This window comes from Styela clava, chromosome 13 (genome assembly GCF_964204865.1).
Source record: "Styela clava chromosome 13, kaStyClav1.hap1.2, whole genome shotgun sequence".
Classification (NCBI taxonomy): domain Eukaryota; kingdom Metazoa; phylum Chordata; class Ascidiacea; order Stolidobranchia; family Styelidae; genus Styela; species Styela clava.
Window position 1 is genome coordinate 6176354 of NC_135262.1, and position 22888 is coordinate 6199241.

The 22888-nt window shown below is 36.4% G+C and overlaps 2 protein-coding genes and 1 long non-coding RNA gene across 5 annotated transcripts in view; 2 read left to right on the top strand and 1 right to left on the bottom strand.

Moving 5' to 3' along the window:
* LOC120332280 (uncharacterized) overlaps positions 1-4311 on the top strand; it is a 30156-nt gene extending 25845 nt beyond the window's left edge. For both annotated transcript variants that reach the window (XM_039399488.2, XM_078119087.1), the window contains 4 exons: positions 200-322; positions 1130-1279; positions 2290-2418; positions 3233-4311. In XM_039399488.2, coding sequence (XP_039255422.2) covers positions 200-322; positions 1130-1279; positions 2290-2418; positions 3233-3451 — 621 coding nt within the window. In that variant the 3' untranslated portion in view covers positions 3452-4311. The remainder of the gene's footprint in view (positions 1-199; positions 323-1129; positions 1280-2289; positions 2419-3232) is intronic.
* A 2123-nt stretch (positions 4312-6434) lies between these two features.
* LOC120333284 (uncharacterized) lies at positions 6435-16599 on the bottom strand. 2 transcript variants are annotated; one of them, XR_013480000.1, is made up of 6 exons: positions 16072-16599; positions 13604-13741; positions 10163-10229; positions 8890-9150; positions 8160-8303; positions 6435-7552 (listed from the first exon to the last, which is right to left on the bottom strand). It is a non-coding gene; the product is annotated as an uncharacterized LOC120333284 (long non-coding RNA). The 2 variants fall into 2 exon arrangements; XR_013480001.1 differs by having other exon boundaries at positions 9073-9150; positions 16072-16593.
* Positions 16600-17861: 1262 nt separating this feature from the next.
* Positions 17862-20364, top strand: LOC120332745 (uncharacterized). Its single transcript, XM_078119408.1, has 4 exons — positions 17862-17885; positions 18828-19022; positions 19671-19742; positions 20125-20364. Exons 1-4 carry the CDS (start codon positions 17862-17864, stop codon positions 20362-20364), a joined length of 531 nt encoding a protein of 176 aa, XP_077975534.1.
* The last annotated feature ends 2524 nt before the right edge of the window (positions 20365-22888 follow it).

Sequence of the window (22888 nt, forward strand, 5' to 3'; positions counted from 1 at the left end):
GGCTGGTCAGTTACGGCTTCCCCCACCATCAAGTTTGGGCATCTGAAACAGATAACTGCTTAACTAATCCCATACCCAACATGGACTGGTAACCGGACGAGAGGCCGAGGTTCGCCATATGATTAAGTTGTCTTACCATCTTTCCTCTCCCCCTTTCGGATAAATATATAAATCCCATTCTATCCTTGTTGTGGTTTAGGTAAAGTTACTGACCAGCATTACAAATAATTTATCTGTTCTCCAAAAAAATAAAGACTTAATAAAAATGGATATAGAAGAAAACGAACAGTTGGGAAAAGTTGTGAGACAAAATGCTGAACAGGTATGTAGCAGAAATTTGTTACCTCTAAAAATATTGAATTTGCTCGGAGAAGATCACACATACTTTTCAAATGTACAGTTAGCTCTCTCTAGGGCAGTGGTTCTCAAACTTTTAGAGCCGCGCCCTATTTTTAGAAGTCAAGTAATAAGCTACAAATAATAGATAGTAAGGCGAAAGTATGTTTTATTCAAAAAACATGTTGAAAATATGTGGATGGAACTTAAATAATAAAATAAATGAAAAGTTTCAATACCAAATAAGTCAGGCAATATCGAATCTAACAAATATTTGTATTATTAATTAGCTTCGCGCCCCCTGGACAAATTGTCTATGCCCCTCTGTTTGAGGTCCACTGTCCTAGAGCAAAGATACAAATCTTTGAAATTCCAGAACATGCTTAAATCACAAAAACGAGTGAGCAATGCTCAAATGTTTAGGAATCATATGAAATTTGAAAAAAAAAGTATTAGTTTTTTAGTGATCTATATCTATACCATCTATAAACGATAACAATTTAAAATCGATTAGTCGATTAATTGCGGAGAATAGCGTCTTTTTCCAACAACGACAAGTATTTACCAAAATGGTCTATCTGTACGCTAATCATTCAAAGCAGTTTATCATAGCAGTATCGCACAAATCACTATATAAAAGTCCGCAGCTTTATTCTCATCTTTTGAAAGTTTTGTCGAAATCGTTGAAACATTTTACAATGATAATGGTGGATACTATGACAATAGATACTATTTAACATAAAACTGAAACCAATTACGATATTGTGTTAAAAAAAAATTTTGTTTTTGACAGCTTTGCACTCCCCGAGAACATGAAAAATTTAAAACTTTTGTTGAGGAGGTTGACAAAATATTTAACTTACTTTTATCGATCGGTGGACGACTAGCGAGAGTCGAAAATGCCTTGGCAACTCTAGATCCCGAAGCAAGCGCGGAGGAAAAGGTGATTTTCTTTATTCAAAATAAAACAACCTCATTATAATATCTCAACATGTATTTCCGGAATTACAAAATTTTTAGCAAGTGATTCAAATTCTTGTTGCACATGATCGCAAAAGTATTCCAGTAGACTTTTGATTTTCTGTGGCTGGACTTCTTCAGACAAGTGTATTCCAATTATGATAAAAATAGGGATAGCATGCATGTGTGTAATATCTATCTCATTAATTAGTTTGTTTTCAATTAAGTTTAGATTAAAAATTTTGACTTAAATTAACAACTTATTGAACTCAAATATCCGATTCCAGGTTCTAGAATTGGCTTTGACTCCTTAAATTACACTCTTGCTCCAATTTCATAAAAAATACAAGTCAGATTCCATGCTGTTGATTTTCCATTTATTTTCATAGAATGCCATTTTGGGAACTTAGACCAACATTTACGGATCTAATTTGTGCAGTTTAGTAAAAGACTAACTACTTGGGGCTTTATGATCGTATATACAAAAATTAGAAAACTACAAATTTTTGAGGCTGTGGTCTCCTGTTTATTACTTTATTAAATGGCTTTGAGGCTGTCGACTTTAGAACAATTTGAAGTTTATTCTAAATAATGATCCTAGGTGCTCCTGAAGTATGCGAACCAAGATGGCGGACATCGAAACGTAGCATGGGTAACAGGTTGGGGTTAGGCCATAATTTTATTCCAATTTCCCTTATTTTAGTCCCACTATGAGTTCGAAGACTAGTATTTGTACCTAAAATTATAGCCTAACCCTAACCTAGTACACATATTACATTCCGATGTCCGCCATCTTGGTTCGCATACTTCAGGAGCACCTGACCCTAATTATAATTAGGTTTATTGTTGAACTATAAATTATGTTTCATTGTACCACAAATACATCCAGCGATATGGACAAAATTACAATCTCGATTTAGCATATGACTAACTTGAAATATTATGTTTGTGTTGTTGTGCGCAATATTTTATATACAATTATTTTATTTACAGAATGGGCTTCTGGAGAAGAAAAGAAAATTAACGTTACAGCACGAGGAAGCACAATTATTGAAGGAAAACGTAGACAGAAGACAAAAATTAGTATCGGAAATTTTATATTCACACATGAGTGAAGAACAGGTAATCTTTAGTGGGAAGTTTGAGACACTTTTTGCTCTATTAAACGGATGCTCACAGACTAAAAATAAGTTTTAAGAAAGAAGACATAATGTTTCATATGCAGTACACATACTTGCATGTAACGTGTTGTCATACTGTTGTGTATACTAGTACAGGTATATGGATAATATCATACTGTCCTTGGATTAAGAGATATATCATCCTGTGTGTACATGAACCTCACTGCTTATGTATGTATGTTCATTTGCCCTCATGCAGCATTTACATAATTATAAATAATATAACAGACTTGCATTACATGGCCTTGCTGGCCTAAGACACAGTCGCGCAAGATGTATCTTTCACGTATATAGCAGCAGGTCTGCTATGTTGTAATTTGACAATATAAAATAAATATCACAAATATACAGCACAAGTTTCGTACTACCACTACTAGCTTCGCACCATTTTTCAACCTCGGGTGCATTTTATTATGGCTGGCATTTTTGAATACCACTCAGTCAATTTGCTGATCATTTACATACAATAAGAAACATGTCATATGTCAGAATTGCATTGTAAAATATGACTTGGCTTCAACAAAAAAAATGAGGAATTCATATAAACATCTGGCATCCAAATAAAAAACAAGATGTCATCGTTTCGAAATTTTCTTCTCAGCTGATTCAAATATTTTACTATTCGATTGGAAATACTCAGCTCTACATGTTGTCTCATCTGCCCAAAACAAACTTTCAATATTGATCCCACATTTATGAAATTTTTTATGCCGGTAATCATTTTCATCTACCTGAAATAATTTATTTCTTTCCAGTACACTGACTTCGAGCATTATATAAGAATGAAAACTCTTTTCATATCGGAGCAAAGGGAGCTTGATGATAAAATGAAACTCGGTGAAGAGCAATTACGGGAACTGTACGACAGCCTTCCAGAAAGTTTACAGGAAAGTCTTCCATTAGCGTTACAATACCAAGCGTATGCGCCGCCAGCAACAAATGAACAATCCACTGATTCGAATAAACCATCATGATGTTTTCTGTGAAAACTTTCTCATATAATTCATTTTACACAGCCAAATAAACACCATAGAAAATTAACGTTACTGAGTGGGCCAGGTCACTTTTAAAATTTATTTCCTAGAACCGCATTACGACTCACACAAGCAAAACTTTCGGTTATGTTAGACATCAATTCTAAGTTTAGGTTTTTGGACTGTGTATTACCTGCATTTTAAATATTTACATGACAAATGGCCTAATTGTTATTAGCCTACGCGATAGTTGGACTACAAAAATACGATTTGTGGTGAACGTTAAATAACCGAAAGAGAAGCTTTTGCCCATCATATGATTAAGCCATCTAGGTAATGGACATACTTGATTTGAAAACAAGCCAACTCGTTGGATTATCCACTGAGATGTTTCAGTTTTTGAGCATTGTTACTTAAAATGTCTTTTGGCATGTCCGATAATCAAACCTAATTTCTTATTCGTAATGGAGCCACAAGTAATCGAATATATTGTTCTTTCATTCCTCGCGCAAAAAATTGGGTATCACTGTTTTCTTCCGTGTGGGAAAATTTTCTGAACGTTAGCTATTATTTTTGATTTGTATTTTGACAGAATCCTTTATATATTGCTGTTTCCTTTGTTCCAAACGTTTTTTTTTTCATATTAATAATATTATTAGATGGTGCCATATGTTAATGATAATCGTGCCTGCTGTGATTGGCGTAATTTTTCACTGATCTTGGTGGTGGCTTAGGGCTGATATCATAGCCACAATTAATTGATATAATTTACATTTTTTTTTTCGTTCTGCATTTTTTTAATGAATTTGTACCAACACTTTATCACAGTGTTGTTTAATATATCATGAAGATATTGATGACTTACTGTCTTGTTTCAAAGTCAAGGTATAGGATTAGATAGAATAAGAGAATCAGAGTTTGAAAAATTGAATATCTTCATTCAGACTAGCAGATTACAGCAGCGTTTATTTTTAAGCGATGAAGTCACAAATTAACATCGTGAGCACAAAATCACAAATAAATCGGTTATTTCTCACTGAGAAATTTACCAGAAAAGTCGAGAAAATTAAATGAATGCACTATGTGCATAACATAGTGAACGTGTGGATAAAAAGTGATGTTTTTATTAATAAAAAAAAAAAAAAACATAGTGAACAGAAATATTACAATTAGTCGTTTTTCAGTTTATGTGATTGTGTGTTTGAAAAAGGTAATATTATTTATAGAAACAGGACTTTCGTTATTAACAGATATCTGGAAAAAACTGATAAATAATATTTATTGAATTCAATATCTAGCCCATCCATGGCCAATAGCTGGGGGAATAATTGGCTTTGGTCCTCGGCAACAGTGATTAAGTCCTGCCTGGAAATTTGCCTTCAGAAGAGTATAATACACATGTTTGTCAGTTTTGAAAAGACGTGCCCTGGTATACTTCACATTCTTCATATCCTCTCCATACAGCGAACAAACGGCTTTATTTATTAATGCATCGCCAACCTCGAAGGATCTTCATAGTTGAGAAAACAAATCAATAAAGTCCTCCAACATCTGCCTTGTTTTTAGCTATATTCAGTATTTTAATAAGTAAATGAAAAGCTCGCGAAGCCTCTAGGTTTCTCTAACAAACCCAAGGGGCTCCTTATGGAACATTTTAAAAACCTATAAATTATGGCACTGTCTTATAAGCCCTAAATAATAAATAAGTAAATGAGACAGTTTTCACTCGGATATATAAGAGAGCAGAAATGGGATTGAGTTTTTAAGATTCACGAAAACAGTTTTTCAAAGGTGATATCACTCCTAAAACGCTTGGTACGAGAAGAAGTTGATCCATATGTAAAAAGCTTCCATTTTTAGATGCACTAGAATCTTTAAGGCCTACCCTGTTCATTGCACCTTGCGTGAGGTGGTTTGATGGAAATCGAAGCTATCTTCAACCCCAAGGCAACACAGTGCCGTCCAATGCGTAAACACATTTATTGCCGCAATCCTAGATAGCAGGTTTCAACTCAATTAAAAATGTGTGCATAACTGTCTTGCAAATGGCCCAGCAAAGTTCACCAAAAGTAAGTTAGAGTAACTTAAATGACATACTAGTAGGCGGTAATTTAAGTGTTTCAATCTCAGTAGAAAGCGTAGCTCATGTAACCTAACTGAGGGTTCCTCCCAACTCTAGCAGTTCTCTCATTATCTCTATAGTAACAAAGGCGGGGTCATTAAACCCTAATAGAATAAAGAAATATTTCAATTGGACGAAAATCGGCCAATCAGAAAATGCTACGATCACGTGACCTGCGCAGGACCAAAACGGACATGCACTTGCCATGCGCGGAAATTCATCGTTTTTGACGGTTGTCAGATTTCAGAATTTCGTTTTTGAACGGTCTGATTCTGAATCAGACCGTTCAAAATATATCTGGCAACGGTCATTTTTTCAAAAATCTTGCGCATGGCAAGTACATGACCGGTAATTTACTGCGCAGGTTGAGAAATTTTGAATCAGCCAATGGGAATTAAGTATTTTCGTGCGCATGGCAATTAGGAACTTCCGGTAAGGAAGTTGAATTTCCTGCTATGATGTCTGTCTGCGCATGGCTGTAACATGGCAGATGGGGTTCTGCGCCGATCACGTGACTTGAAATACGCTTATGATTGGCTGTTAGTTAGATAGCGGTAAATATATAAGAAATCCTAACTTGGCGACATGTTCCTAATATACTCCTGTTCTGGTCTAATAATGGCGGAGGGACTTGGGAAAGTGTAAAGCTCAAGCTTACTAATTGGAAAATAATTACTCAATTAGAAGGCTTGTCGTCTCAACCTCTTCCTCTCTCACATAATAATCTTATTTCGCTCCTGGGCCTCACATTGTGGCATATGGAGGCTTGAAACATGATAATACCAGTGTAAAACATTAAAAGTGTATTTCTGCGGAATTAGCGTTTAAGTGACGTCATAATTTAACAAAAACACTCAGAAATTTCTTTTCCCAATTTATTTACAGATTCCTTTACAAACAATCAGTTTAAAGTACATTTTCAAATCTAATAAATTACAAGGCAAACAAAATAGCAAAAATTTTAATACTTCACATATTTTTCCCTATAAATATATAATTTATTTTTGCACTTTTTAGTTTGAGGTAATGTGTATTTTTGAGTATCAACATTGAAAACTGGGAAACATTGCTTCAAGGTAAAATGGCTTCATTTGATAGGCCATAATTGGACGGGAACTTATTGTCTCAAAGCAGGGGTCGGCAACCGTTTGTCGCTCGCAGGCCAAGGTTGCAAGTCATTGGCGGGCCGCACATATTTCTAAAAAGTAAATACCAAGCAGTGATACATATCTCGAATAGAATATAGATTTACTTCCTCATTGCATCTCATAAAATTCCATTTGAATATTTGCAGCGCCATTGAACCCTTTCCACATAGCATCAACTTTTCTGTGTTTTGTTGCCATTTGCTCAATTATAATTAAATTATATGCTCATTAAACGAGTAATCGGCGTAGCAAATACGATTATTTAATAAAAATCGCATGGAAAGGGTTAAGCATAACTAATGGAGGTAGATGAAAATGCCAATCTCACCAGAAATCGATGATGTGTGAATGGCCAGAATAATGTCATTTGAGTAAAGAGCTGATGCCGCTATTTTACACTTCAACATTTTAGACTATAACGAAGTTAAAATTCCAAAATAGATAGATATGTTATTCAAATATTCCATAATATACACAAATTATAAATGTAGAATTCTGGAGGGCGAGAAAAATCATTATCATTCTGTTCCGTTCTTTTATTTCTCCCGTAAGATATCACACCAATCCATTCCGGGTTGAAAATTCCAAAATTTACAAGACCCGCAAATAACGAAACATAGAACTTCAAGCTTTGTATCGATATTACAATAATAAAGTTAACTCGTCTTTCGAGCCAGTGTCTTTGTTCCAAGCGTAGTAGCTAGAAAGATGTCCACGGGAGCTTGCAATCAGGATAACGACCATAATATTTGGGCAGGCATATTTCATGATATTTTCCAATACAATCCAGGTTTGAATGAATCATTCTCTCTGTGTCATTTTCGAAGCTTGCTGAAAAAGAATAAATAAATAAGTTATTTGTCAAAACAATGTTTTACATGACATGTTTATACTCGTTTTGAGTATTACTTTGAACAAGGCTCCACACAAGCTGCCACTGCTTCATAAAGATTTGTTCTAGTTTGAAGGACTGGATTCTTTCTGGTTCGGCATTGCCTGCCCAATTCATTACACCTTTTACAGTGATGTGGTGGATGTAAGATTTTAATTTGTGATGACAATTTAGTTAAGTCCTACGCAACTAGGCATCCTTGCACAATGAAAAACATGATTGATTAGAAAGACTGTGTCTAATAAAGTTGCGGCCTGTGGTTTCACTCAGCTATTTGTATCTGCCCCCTCTGTATGAATAACAGTTGTGCACCTTGGCTTAATTCAATTCATTTATTAACCCGGATCGCTGCCGTCCATATAAAATAACAAAAACAAATAAACATGAGCAAAAAACAAATATAGAACAAAAAATATATAAAACAGATGGTACGACAATCAGATTCATAGTAAATCTCAAAAAAGAGTTAATACAGTAACCTATTAAATGAAGTCTTGCACTGAAAAGGTTCAATACAAAAATGAAAACAAAGTATAGAGCACTCACTCCTCGAGTTTGTAGACCCCAGCAAGTGCAATTGTTTCAAAAAGTGCAACAGAAACAAGACCAAATGTAGCTGAGTATACATCGAATATGTCGAGGAATTAACTCCCAGATCTCTCCGTAAAGATTGAACCATTACAAACATGCCTGAAAATGAGAATAAGTTATTATATTTTGTGAGTTGCTCTGCACAAGAGGCCATTGATACCAAACAGACTACTATTTTGGAAGAACCAGAATTTTTCGGTTTCAACATTGCCATTTCATACCCTAGGTCAGTGGTAGGGAACCCATGGCTCGCGAGCCATATATGGCTCTTTTCGTGACGGCATATGGCTCCCAAAAAAATCTAATATTATGAAGCTAAACTTACTATTGTTACAAGATTTCAAACTCTTTTATAGCCAAATTTGGCAGAAAATTTGCCAATACGTCTGAAAAGGCGCGTCCAGCGCATGTCTATGTTATGTAAGAAAATTACCAGATAGGTATTTTAACAAAACTAGGGGATTCTGGAACATATTTTGTGACATCACAAAGCGATAGAGTCACGAAGCAATAGAGAAAAGCTTTTCGTCCGTTTGTACGAACTGGTTACAGTATTTGTCACATTTAAATCGGACTAGCAAAGCTAGCTAGCTGTGTGTGGGCCACTGCTCTTGCCCCCTGCCATGGGCGCCATTTGGATAAGAGCGTACAACAGGCGAAACCTGATTTTGATAACACAACTTACTTTATAGTAATAATTAAAAGTATCTCAAAGCAACAAAGGGTCGTTAAAAAATTCAGTAAACGATCAAGGAGGCGCATTTTCAACTTCCACGCAGATACGCCACAGGTGGGGTAGGCGTTGATATCCGACAAACCATGGTAAAAGAATCGTCAAGGAAAAATTAAAATATTCCATTTTATATACTTATGAAGGACTATCAAGCCATTTATTTCTGTCGCCGTGTTGTCAATCTCTTCTTTGACCTTTCAATCCAGAACGCAACTGACATGTAAGAACAGATTCAACGCAAGACAGGACACTGCAGATGAGAGTAGATTTTGATTATTCAAAATGTTAGAAATACATATAAAATTAGTTTAACTTATACAACATGAGAGCGATGCTCAAATATATGGACACGAAAGCCAATAGAAGAAGTGAGGGTATGCAATCTATCACAGTAGACTACCGGTACTGTTTGACCACTAGATTGTTAACGCTCAAGCGGAACCTCCACAATGTGGGCAACTTCAATCTTGGGGACATGATGTCATCTAATTTTGGTGACGTCAACGGCATCGCACAAATGAATCACACACAGTACACAGAAATTTTTGAAATAAATAGAAGTAATTACTCTCCAGCTTTTTGAATTAATTTAATTTAAATTAAGTTCATACTTTAATTACTGAAACTTTCCAAGCAATTGGTCCAGTAGTTAGTAGAAAAATGCGATATTTTCACACCAACAACAACAACAACCTAATAACAAGACGATACGTATGTCTATTTCGTGTTCAATAACATCAGAAATAACGATTTCAGACTCCAGACCAGGCGACTTGAGTAGTTAAAAATTTAACAGCTAACTTGTGTACTCGGAGCTGCATATGGCAACAGTATAAATATATAAATTTATTTCCGTGGTTGCAGAATATAATATTTAGCAGCAGCAATAGACGAGGGAAAAAACTGAAACTTTGTTTACTGGAATATTAGCTCACCAATATCACTACATCGAGTCAATGACGGGACTTTGGCAGCCCATTTATCAGTCTCTAAATGAAATAATAACTTGTGGACTCGTCATGATCTATCCACCAGGCACCATTGACTGAATCGGATGACCCGTAAATTGGTTTTAGTACTTCGCCCAACAATGGAAAATTTGCACTAATTCTACAGGTACACAAGATCTGCTCAAAAGAAACGATCACATCGGTAATGAACCATTTCAATTTCAATATCATAGCGGATTCCATTGCCTTCTACGCACAATAATAAAAATACTTACAGACAGACAGATGATTTGTGAGATCCGTTGTCGCTGCAATCAGATTGTTCCGTAATCCGGACAGAACCTGCATGATAAAATAAAGTTAGATATCGGTCTTCAATAGGAATAGTTGCTGATCGTAAGCAGACCAGTGGGGATCATCCCACGAGGGGGGCGTATACAATTGTCTGAGGGTGCGTTAAGCTTAATTAAAAGTATAAATATGTTGGGATTTGATCTTGCCCGCCTTATTTTAGATATTTACATTTTTTTTATTTGTATACTTACGTCCTATCACCGTATTTTCATCGTGTTTTTGGAATAAAACATAATTTCGCCTTACTATTTGTTATAGTTATGTTGAGGTGGAGCGCGAGACAAATTACAAAAAAAAAGGGGCGCGGATCAAAATGTTTGTGAAACACTGATAGAGTTTCGTTTGAATGCTTGAGTAATGACTTGTGGATCAGGTATGAAATAAACGGATTCCGAGTCTGGGTTAAAATTTGCCCTTGTAGTGAATTTGGCCTAATTTTGAGGGTATATTAGCGATCAGGAAATTCTACAGCCAAAAATTTATCTTGAACAACCCAACAAGATTACATAGCGATAGAAAACAACGTTGGCAAGTGTACTTCAGGGTGAGATTATTTGAACAATGCATGGCGGAACGCTTTCATATGTTGAGATTTTTCCGCGAATTTACGAGTATTCTGCAAGTTTTGGATGTCATTTGTCCTGATATGAAAAGTAAATTTCTCACCACAATTATGAGCTTTGACAAATCAAAACTTTGGCCCAGACTGACAGATAATCACTTGAATGCGGTATTGCGAATACCATGTAGCCTACCAAATTGGAGTCACGTTTTGATCTCATTACGAGCAAACCTCAATTACACGTATCTGTAAACATAAACAACTAAACTATGTCGGCATTTCTCATATTTATAAGCATTGAGATGTTTTTGTCTTGCCAGATGAGCAAGTAGCTTCATTAGTCGTTATCAATTGCAAAGTCGTTCTTGTGATTCCTCGCGTATTCTATCACCTAACTATTTTACTTAATAATTTACAAACTTTATTACAAACAACGATGCTAGATGTATCTAAAATCATGCTTACGGCCTATTTAGTGACTATTTTCCAAACTCATACTCAATATACAAAACAAAAAGGATTTCCTGACAAATTATATTTATTACTTATTTGGAATGATCTTTTAGTGCAGTGAATCAAACCGGGTATGCTACATACCCAAGTGTATACCAAGTCAGATTCCGGGTATACATACAACCAGTAATGAGCTTGATAAATCGTAACAACCGGAACGCCCCAAATTCGCAAAAATGTAATATATTTACAATACGACGCAGACATTTACAGGATGTTTTGTCTGCCCCAAGATAGAGCCGAAGAACTGCAAATATGAATAAATTATCTGAAATATGTCGGTGTAAAATTACAAGAATATTCATAGTAATTCAATACAAATGTTATTATTAGAATGGGAGTATGGGATGAATTTCCAGGGGGTCAAAGGTCGGGGAAACATCTATTACACGTTACTGCTGTACTAATTATTTGCGTGATGTGATGTAAAAAGAATTACGAATTATGATGCAACAAAACATAAATTAATAACTAAGTTTACTAGAGAAACTAGACTTTTTGTACCATAATTTCATTTCAACAACAGAAACGCAAATGCATGAAAATGTCCAACAACCGGAACGCTGGCTACAGCTCACGACTGCATATAACAATTGGCATACGAAGGTATATAGCTATAGCCTGATTCGAATACATATCTCGGCCAGTTTTGTGTTTTTTAACGCGCACATGTCACTTTCTATACATCGGGACTCATTATCTCAAACTGTTTGTCTATCCATGGCCACGAATTTTGCAAAATGAAATACATGAGCGAGTAGAAACCAGAAGCCTCGTGCCAAAACTAAATTTAATCGTAATCACAATTTTTTTGAGCTATTTTAGTCGGAACATCAAAATTTAAATTGGTTGTGGCAACATCAAGAAGGCCAGGTTGAACCCAGCGGTCAGATAGGGTCATGTCAGAGTTAGAGTTGGAAAGAGTTCATGGCGTAAATTTATTTCATATGGCCTTCGTCGAAAGCCTGGAATAGCTCTACAGGGGTTCAATCGAACCCAGGCTAAGTAACCCCGCTATAGACAGTGTCGCTACCCAAGGGTTCAATCGAAACCAAGTTAAGTAACCCCGCTATAGACAGTGTCGTATTCATTACATCATATTCACTGGTTATTGCTACAGTTATTGGGTTGTTCGGAATGATTATTACTACATTTTTTAACGCTGAATAACGGTTTTGTCGGGGGCAGAATATTTAAATCCATGGCGCGATTATACGGAATGAAAATGGTGTGGTGCTAACAGACTTTGTCATAAAAATTATTTGCGCGCATTGGTGCTCAAACTGGCAAAAAGAGGAACGAATAAATGCAATTTTGCTGCTATATGATAAGCTTATACTTTATAGATAAAAAAGATAATTTGTTGCAGATTTAGCCAAAAATTACAAATATTACCTATTTGGAATGATCTTTTAGTGCAGTGATATTCAACCCAGTATACAATAATAGCTAAATGTTTAATTAGTCATATCCCTGGTATACAAATACCAATTGGTATACGATGGTACACTACAGCTATAAACCTGATTCAAATATATTTCCCGGCCCGTTATGTTTTTTCGAACGCGTTGAGGTGCCGTTCAACAACGGGACTCACCAAATCCATAAAGTGTTTGTCTGTTCAGGCCACAAATTTAGCGACATGAATTACACGAGCGAGTGAAACCATAATAGGCAAAAAATAATTGTTGACGTACAGATATACAGAAAAGTATGCGGTTACGTTATTCGGAAATTTCTGAGCACAAGCTATAGTCAATATAGCAAATCAATGTCAATTTTTACTTTTTTGGTAATTTAGCACACATAATATCTTGTGACCAGAGTAAGACCACTGTCATGACTTCACTAAACAACTTTTTTCCACTTTATATCATTAAATAACCTTTATTATTTGCGAGGTATATACGTAGAAAATAAAAATGGAAAAGATGTAACACATTGTAAAAGATTAAAAGACACTGTTTAAGTGTTTTAGATTGGAATCTTTCGTAGAGAACACTGGACACTAATGCAAAAATGTGAGACTTTATAAAAACACCTCCGCCGAGTTTTAAAATAAATCAATATTTATAAGTATGGGTAAATAACGATTTTAAAATGCAGCGCAATTTGCCTTCTCAACCCTAACCATATCCAGATAATTACAATTATCATATTTAATTTGTTACTTTGAACGCTAGCAGGGGTGTTTTGATTTTAACGGGAGGATTAGTACAAAAGATCCCTAGATTGAACCTAAATATGCAAATTAAATTGCAATAATCAAGAGAATTCGATTACATGCTTGCTTTGCTCTTCAGCTCTTCAGACTCGATAGGCCTCCATCTCAATCACTGATGAATACCAGACAAATGACAATGACAAATTTCTTCTGATGAAATGATGTACTGTCTTGCCAACTTTCAAGCAGTGTTCTAGGAAGCTGAAAATAAATGTATTTTTATTTCATTCTCAAATTAATAATCAGTGGCGTCTCTAGGGTATGGCAGTTATAGCCTACCTGCGGGTTCTGCGGGTCGAAACCCCCTTCCCCCCCCCCCCTTTTGGAATGTGTAAAAAACGACGACTAATGGGCGCAACTTCCACGCGCCGAATAAGCGCATAAAACTTTATGGCTCCGTCTCCGGATGCAGTCAAGTAAAAGCACCACGATTGTGACCGAATAAAGCGATTTTTGGACTTTTCTCCGACCTTTGACCCTCGTGAAATTCTTTCCATACTTCACCAGTGAAAAAGTTTCTGTGCTTATTTTAAGAGTGGTTTTGCCAGTTGACCCCTGTAAAATGGGGTATTTTTGTTTCAAACCATTTTTCTTATTCATAACATTCAACAATCTGTTTTTCCAAAGTACAGGTAGAGAATTTTAGCCTAGTCCATAACAGCTATTTCTACACTACTTTTTGATTACTGCAATTAAACTGAAATTCGTAAGAGGACAAAGTGATCATTGAATTATTTGATATATATTTAAATATCCGGAACACAACTAGAAACTAACGAATAGATTTCAAAAACGCAAAACGAGGTAATGTTTACGACTCGCCGGAAAATCTGTCTGAGCGAGAAAAGTGTCTGAGCGGATGCGAAACTAAGTCACTTTTTACATCTTGCTGATTGGCCAATGTCATGAAGTAAACCAGGAAGTCGATGCTCGGCGAAACATCCATTCAGTCCGCAATTCCCATTTGATTCCTTTATTCCTGGCAAATCCTGACATATTCAGTTTCGATTTCTAGAAACAATCAGTATCACACATAGCAATTTTTAGAACATCAGTTCTCTTAGAAACTCGCGTTTTGCGGTCTCCGGCCAGACCACTTGTTACAGTCAAACTTGTCAATTACAAATTTCAGGGTGCTCCCGAAGTATGTCTACCAAGATGGCGCACAACCTGATCATAGTATGTGTACCAGGTTAGAATTCAGATTGTGCGTCATTTTGGTACACATACTTCCGAAGCGACAATTTCAGAACCCCCCTTTAAAAATTCCTGGCTCCTACCATGGGCGACTTTGGATGGCGGCGCAAAAAGAGTGAAAGATTGTTAATTGCTGCAATAAAATAATTAAATATTTAAATAATTTTAACTGAAACTTCTTTTATGCCTAATCACAAATACCAAATTAAATAGCTAAACGTGAAAGTTGTAGTATAGTAAAGTTTACATAAATATAAAAATCTGGGTAATGAAAAGACTTCATGGCGTCTTATAAAGGATCTTCAACGAACCCCTAGAATAGCTCCACCAAAGGCCAAGGGTTCAATCGAACCCGGGTTAAGAAATGCTACTATAGACAGCGCCGTACTCATTACACCACATCCATTCGTCATTTCTCTAGTTCGGGGAACGGCAGCCTTTCGTCGGCCACGGGCCAAACTAAAGGGTTGCAAGTCTTGGCGGGCGGCACATATTACCAAAAGGATAAAAACCGAACAAACGGCCGATAAATCGCAATTTTTTCACAAGGATCAGATTGAAATTTTATATTTTAAGCATCGCGAAGACTGCGACAACTCGTGACGCAACTTGTCGTCTTACTTGTCGAAATCACAAATACTTTGCTACCATTTTGACGCCAAACCCATGGTCTGGTTCTAACGGGCTTTGGCACAAAAAATAATGAGAGCGCATCGGCATTTGAAACTGGCAAAAATGGGGAACGAAGAAATGCAATTTTCCGGTTTCAATTAAAATAAGCTTATACTCAATATAAAAAATAAAAAAAAATTTGTCGCAGATTTAACAGATTTCAATTATTTTGATATTTTAGAGAGGTGATATTCAACCAGTTATAACATATACCCAAGTGTATACTAAGTCAATTCCCGGGTATACAAATAGCTATTTAGAACGAGCAAAAAAATATTTATTGGCGGTTAGATACACAGAAAAGCCGGTACTCCCGATGTATGTGAACCAAGATGGCGGACACGGGAACGTAGCAAGTGTACCAGGTTAGAGTTAGGCCGTAATTTTATCCCAATTTTCCATATTTTAGTTCTATTAAGAGTAACCAAGGACTAACCAAGTGACTCCCGTAGTATTTGTACCTAAAATTATAGCCTAAGCCTAACCTGGTACACATACTACGCTCCGGTGTCCGCCATCAAAGCAATAGGTGAGACAACAATACAAATTTATATAGTAAGCAACAGAATTCGATAAACCGAAATTTTTTTTTTTTATACTTGTATAATTCAAAGGGAAAACAATATAACAGCAGTACAAACACTTGTTTTTATTTAGCTCACCTGAATATTAGTCCGAGCTTACTAAAGAGTTGGTGTAAGATTCTGGAACAAGCCTACGACAAAATCGACCGCACCCCACCTTGTACAATTGCTACTGAAGCGTTGTCGCATGTAGCTTCCCGCGCGAAAAAGACCGAAAACAATAATGATTTGTAACCAAACGTTTTTAATTGGTCCCGTTACTCCAGGTCAACCCTGGATCGCCTCAAGCCCATCACGCTTCTGACGCGTGATCACAAAACATAAACAATGCAGATAACAGTAGGCCTTTGCCTGATATTACTTGTAATTGTCTGAATGTCCAGTTTACACTAATTTCTTCTTCCAAACCAAACGTTGGAGACATAACATACAAAGCAACATAATCGGGTTACAAGTGAAGATCATATTTAGTTTCTCAAGCCAAGTGCGTACCGATGGAGACAATTGATAAGAACTCGATTTAGCGCAGAGCTTCCCAAACTGGGGTCGCGACACCACGTGTGAGACGCAGCAACGAAGTTTTGGGGTTACAAAGAATATCAGAATTTTACACACGAAGTACCGGTATATCTAATGTAAATTTTGTGCTTTTGATTCAAAACACAACTATTGAAACTAGAGCAACGTAAAAATCTCACGATTTTGAAAAATCGCATAGGTTCAGAAAAGCGGAGGTCTTGCATCAAAAAATAAAGGTTCGGAAGCCCTGATTTAGCGTCAACTCCTACATCAGTGATTCGTAACATTTTCGAGTCATCAGGACCCTTTTATAACTCGGGGGATTGCGCCAAACCCCAAAGTTTTGAACTATTGACACCAGGGTCGCAACCAGCAACTCTTAGGGGGAGTCAATTTTGTGAAAGATATACTATAGGTCAGTGGTTTCCAAACTTTTTTGTACCATCTCCCCCTACAGAACTTAATTGTATATATTACAGACCAAATGAAAAATTATCATAGTTCATAGTGTTTTTTCAATGAGATGGATGAGCTGGGTGGTCTTCAGCGAGTTTTTCAATATTTGGTGGCATTTTCGTCGGACACAATCTCAAATCACCTCGTTTACTGATGGAAAGGCGATTTCGTGATAGCAAGAGTGTCACGGCTGAAAACCCCTTTTCCACCAAGTGGTCGGAAATAAAAGAATCCAGATCCACGGTTCTACCTACTCAAAAATTGCCGGGTACTTGCCTGACCAATTAATTCCCCTAGGCCACGCGGACTACCTTGGCGTGAAATCCATTCGCATGTTATGACGCACACAAGAGTCAAACCTGCGAACGTACGTAGAGTAAAGTTATTAAGTGCACGATGCACCAGCTGCCGAACAAAAAACAGGTTTTGCAAAATCACCAACTCCCCCCACCACTATCGCATCTTTGACAACCCCCCCAGAGATCAGACGGTCAGTAGGCACAAGTTGATAAACCATCATGCAGTCTAAGTATTCCTCCGTTCACAGTCAGAAATGTGGTTTGCAAATTCACTCCTTTGAATTATCGTTTGCGTCTCGTAGTGACGCATTTTTTTGAAAAAAATGAAAGAACTAAAATGCACCAAAAATTTAAAACGGGATATCACGGGCATGACTACACCTGCTTCGAATAAACGCAGTATGTTCAATGTAATTCTCTCGGGGTAGTCTCGACGTCGGCTGCCAAGCGTGACTTCGTTAATTAAGTAAGATTCTGATCTAGCGGCCACCAGAAGTAGACAGCTGCAACATGGCGCGGGGGAGGGAAGGAAGCCGGAGAAAGACGACTCTTTAAACAATATAGGAAGGAGTAAAGGAAAGAGCAGAGGGTCGGATGGAATTGCCGCATGAGGCAAAAGTGAGTGAGGGTGAAAAACATCAGCGAGACCTGCCTGCACTAGGGACCTGCACTAAAAGAAGGAATTGGCAAAGCTCGCAAGAGCTAATCAATCAGGCATAAAAAATAATCAAATGCAAATACTTTATGAAATACCAGGGAGGAAGGGAGGCCGGAGAGATCTAAAAAATTAGCGATCAGTCCGCGCAATCAGTCATAAGAAAAGCAAAGTTTGAGTTACAGAGAGGGGCCAATTAAAGAAAGAGCGAGCCGAAAAGAACTTGCCGTCTGAGATAAAAAAAAATCGTCAAAGTGTATAACATCAGCGAGAGAGAGGGAACTAAACCGTGCACACTACACCTTTCGCTATGAAATATGTATCTGATCATTAGAAATAGGAACCAGACCAAAGCTCACCTGAAAAGTAGCTTATCGCCTTTTTTGCACATATTTTTCTGATATCACAAGATTAAAGTACTCTCTTAGAGTAACCCTCCATTTATCCACTATATTCTACGCCACAAGTTTCAGTGTTCAGCCGTTTCTCGTATTTTAAGCATTATCTGATGTCTCGGTAACTTTGTAGAACTTAATATTTATTCTAGCTGTTTCTGACTGTACTGGTGGTCATTTCTTGATCTGGCACTGAATATAAACTCTAACTAGATACACAGTATTTCGAATACATTTGTCGCCGAATGCAAATAAACAGTTCAAAGATATGACTGAAAAGCTAAATAAAATTGAGATAAGAGCACACGCATGGGATCCGTGATGACTACACAGGGATTCTGCAACTTTCAATGCAGGGATGATTCTTTTTTGACAAATTCAGGTACTCAAGTCCATGTATCTGAAATCAAATAACAGACTAATTAATCCCATACCTGACATGGACTGGTAATCGGTAGTGGTACACTGGTAGTGACTTGGTTTCATAATGTTGAAATTCAATTTTTTCAGATTAATGGTCTTTTCATCGGACCCGTAGCTTTGAACGCTATGGTGCAAAAGGCAAAATCAAAATTGACTGAAAAATTCAACGAAAGAACGAAAGACGATGAACAAAGAAATATTGTAGAGCGACATCGTATCGACTTGATTCGTAGTTTGGACTCAAAATGGGAGTTACTAAGAAAGGAAAACGAAAGAAATCGCGTATGTGACATTCTATAGAGCAGGGGTGTGCAACCTTTTTTGCAGGCGGGCCAGAATAAACTGGGTAAAATCGCGGGCCGCACCTCCATTTAACATAGGCTCTCTATTAGTTGCAGACACAAAATAGTGTCTTTTTGTTATTATGACCTTATGTCATTAGGGGTCCTTGCGGAAATGAGAGTCAAAACGTATAAATTTATGAAAACTGTTGTTCAAATTTATTTTTACACCGAATTTAAACGAATTCAAGAAAATATTTGCTGCTGGATTCTTTCCTCGACTACTTCCATCCAAATTTGCTTCAATGGAAGTGCTAGCAATTCGATATCCATTTTCAAGTCTTCGTCTTTCAGGCCCGCGGACCGCACTTTGCACACCCCTGCTATAGAGTATCCATACATTTGGAAGTAATTATGATCGCTATCTTGTGAGATGGATATAAAACTTCAATGTCCTCGTGAATGAACATGACTGAATTACTGCGTAATACTATATCATATTTAGTTTAACATATAAATGAACCGATAACTAACATCTCAAAGAGATGAGCGAGTTCGATATAAAAAACAAGCCTGTGATACACATTTAATTTGATCTTGAATAATACTATTTAAATTTTTATGATACAAATGTTTTTTCTTCTTGCAGGTTCATTACGAACTGTCAAAAACCGAACTGGAAATGAAATTGATTAAACAATACCACTCTAGCATGGATCAGGTGAGCAATTTCTATCGTTGTATATTATTCAGTCAATACTAGAGTGGTTCAAAACTTAGAACCTGTCGAAAAGCCATGTTGCAGATAATTTCCTATTCAAAATATCTGGCGCTTCAGAAGTGTGTTTACAAATATGGATGCAACTAATTTTTTTCGCCTATTTTACATCATGTTGTGTAAAGGGAATGAAGCCTATGGGCAGGAAGTATATTCACTTGGCTAACACATACAGTCTCCGAACTCGTAATAGAACTAAAATAAGGAAAATCGGAATAAAATTATGGCTTAACCCTGACCTGTTACACATACTACGGGAGTACAAAATATTCAATATATATATAAAGTAAACAATAATATAAAATAATATCATCGTCAAATTCAGCTTTTACAGAGCGGATATATTGTGGAAAAGAAATTGAAAAAATATCACGAAGATTTACGTCAAATTTTAATGCAAGAGGCTGAAAACGAAGAAATACCGCTTTACATCGCAGATGGTGGCAATAAAAATAGTTACGTCTCATACCAACAGTTCATAGGTTCTTTGCAAGCAAAGTTAAATGGTCTTTATGAAGAGAAAAAACCAAACAAAAAACGTGGAACAAAAAAAACCATGGAATGATTGTTAAAGCTCTCGTCAATTTTGTTGGTTAGACGAAACTAGAAAAATTCATAAACTGTGACGCTGTTACTCGTATCTGTTTCTAAAAAAATTGCCTAGTTGTGAATTCTGTAGTTTCCATGTTTTACATTCAACTCATAATATGTAGAAATGAGATGATATTGCAAAAAGTAGTGTGAAAAAAACATACAGTAATTCTTGAATCGACTGAACAGCATATTTGTCAAGTGTAACGCAATAAGCAGTGGGTAATGTAACGATCCAAAATGGCTCAAGCATTCCAGGGGAAGCACATATTCAGTTGCATAATTGATATGCACGAGTCGACTTGACGAAAGGGTTTTCAAAATGAGTCGTTGAAATTGCACTTTTATGCAAATCAATACGGTGTTGGGGATATCAGGTTGGGTCAGGGAGAATGATTGGTCATGGACAGTTTAAGTGTTTTTTAATATACGGAATTGAAAGTAGATGTGATAGATTGGTTCAATTGCATTTATACTATGCAACAATCACGCGACCAAAGCATATTGCTAGATCGAGGCTGCAGAAATGTATGTCTGCAATATCAATTAAATTCGAATGAGCAGTCCAAACATTATTTGAAATCTCCACGTGTCTATTCCACATTCCGGTGGAAGAAGCTGCGGAACATATTCAACTTGAAATCATTGATCTAGGCAACTACAAATTTGAGGTGCTCGTTCCTGAAAGATAGAAAATTTCTACAAAAGTTACTCAGGCAGATGGCAATGCATGTTGAGACGGCGATAACCTAATTGTATGAATCTTTTCTCTCATTTTGCGCGGTATAAAAAATGCAAATCGTTATTCAGTTGTACAAGAATCAGCAGTATTTCCTGGCTTTGTCACTGAGCTCAAGGATATTTTTCAAGCGATATCCAAAACCGTGACAATGGCAAGACTTAATGCGACTTCAACATGTTATCGCAGAAAGCTCTATTGTTGTCTGGCGAGTTAGAACAAGCCCAGGCTTTCGCTTTGTCTAACAACAAACTTTACTGAAAATCCTATGTTTAAACTTGATGTCAGTACTTAAACTTTAGAGGTCGGCAAATTTTATCAAGGGCATCGCCGGCTAGATAAGAGCAAACATGGCTTAGTTGGATATCCAAATAATCAAAATTGACAGAAGTAAAACGTTGCAAATATTAACTTCAAATTTGCTTTTTTTCACCTATGTTTTAAAAAAAACAATGAATCTTTCATAAATGACAATTTGAAGGGATTTCGGAAATCAAAACAAAGACATCAAAACATCGTGCTCACATATCTACGTATAAGAATAAAGTTTTGGAGGTATATGGTTTTACCTCGTTATCGTGGCTGACGCGAGCATTCTTGTTTGAACAATTCCTAATAAATTTCAACAAGATTTCCTTGAAAGGGTATATACAGTTATTTATTACAGGTATTTGAAAGCAAGCGATTCCTTAATTTGCGATTCCGATTCTCGAATCTCGATTCTTCGACATGTCTTACCGAATAAACCCACCTAAGCAATACCATATGAAATCCAACAAGAGCACGATGTTCAAATTCTGGACGGACAAGAAGGCCGAAACTAAGTAGTATGGGTATCCAATCTGTCACAGAAGACAAAATCGCACAAAAAAATGCTTCAGAACCCACAGAGATTTTCAAAATAAATAAACGTTAAAGCTTCCCAGCGAAATATATATATATATCATATACAGTGAAGTTTGCGGCGCCGTATCAGTAAAGCAGTTTATACATATATGTGAAGGAATTGCTACAAAACGTTACACATTGTTTGCAATCAAAGTTTTAAAACTCGAGAATCGATTCCAGTGCATCGGAATCGATTTTAGTCGATTCCGCGAAGAATCGATTCTGTAATCGAATCCGGACTCGATTCCGCCATCCCTAGTCATAAGTTGGACATCGTTTCAATTTCGAAAGATACTTAAGGCGCTCAATACATTTCTGAAATCTTCTTCAAATATTTGAACCTTCAATTCTTTTTTATGATCGTAAAATTTTATATGTTATTGCACTGGATCCGGAAATTTTCAAACCATATTTGAATATATATTTATCTTTTTAATTTGTTGTTATGCTCGTAAATACATCAACGATGCTAAAGAAAGATAGTTTGGCATGATAACCCCTATGACAAGATTTTTTTGCAAGTCTTTTGCCTTTGCAACTTTTGGATTGGACTATTTCGTCTGGTCATTGCAGCTAATGCCCATTGAAACCGTATTTGAGAGATTTCAAAAAAGGATATATCATGATCAAACCCTTAATTTAGTTTAGTGTTTGTACAAAAAAACTCAGTCATACCATGAAGGTAGTTCAAATATTTGGAAACGTTGGAAATTTACATACTTCACCAGTGAATACAAAAGTCAATATTAGTCTTTGGATGCTTTCCATACCCGGACTAGCAATGTCAATAGATTGAAAAAAATACCAAACGTCCCTATACATAACATTTGTGATAAAAATGCTAGGATGTCTCTAGGGCTAGGCCTTCCAT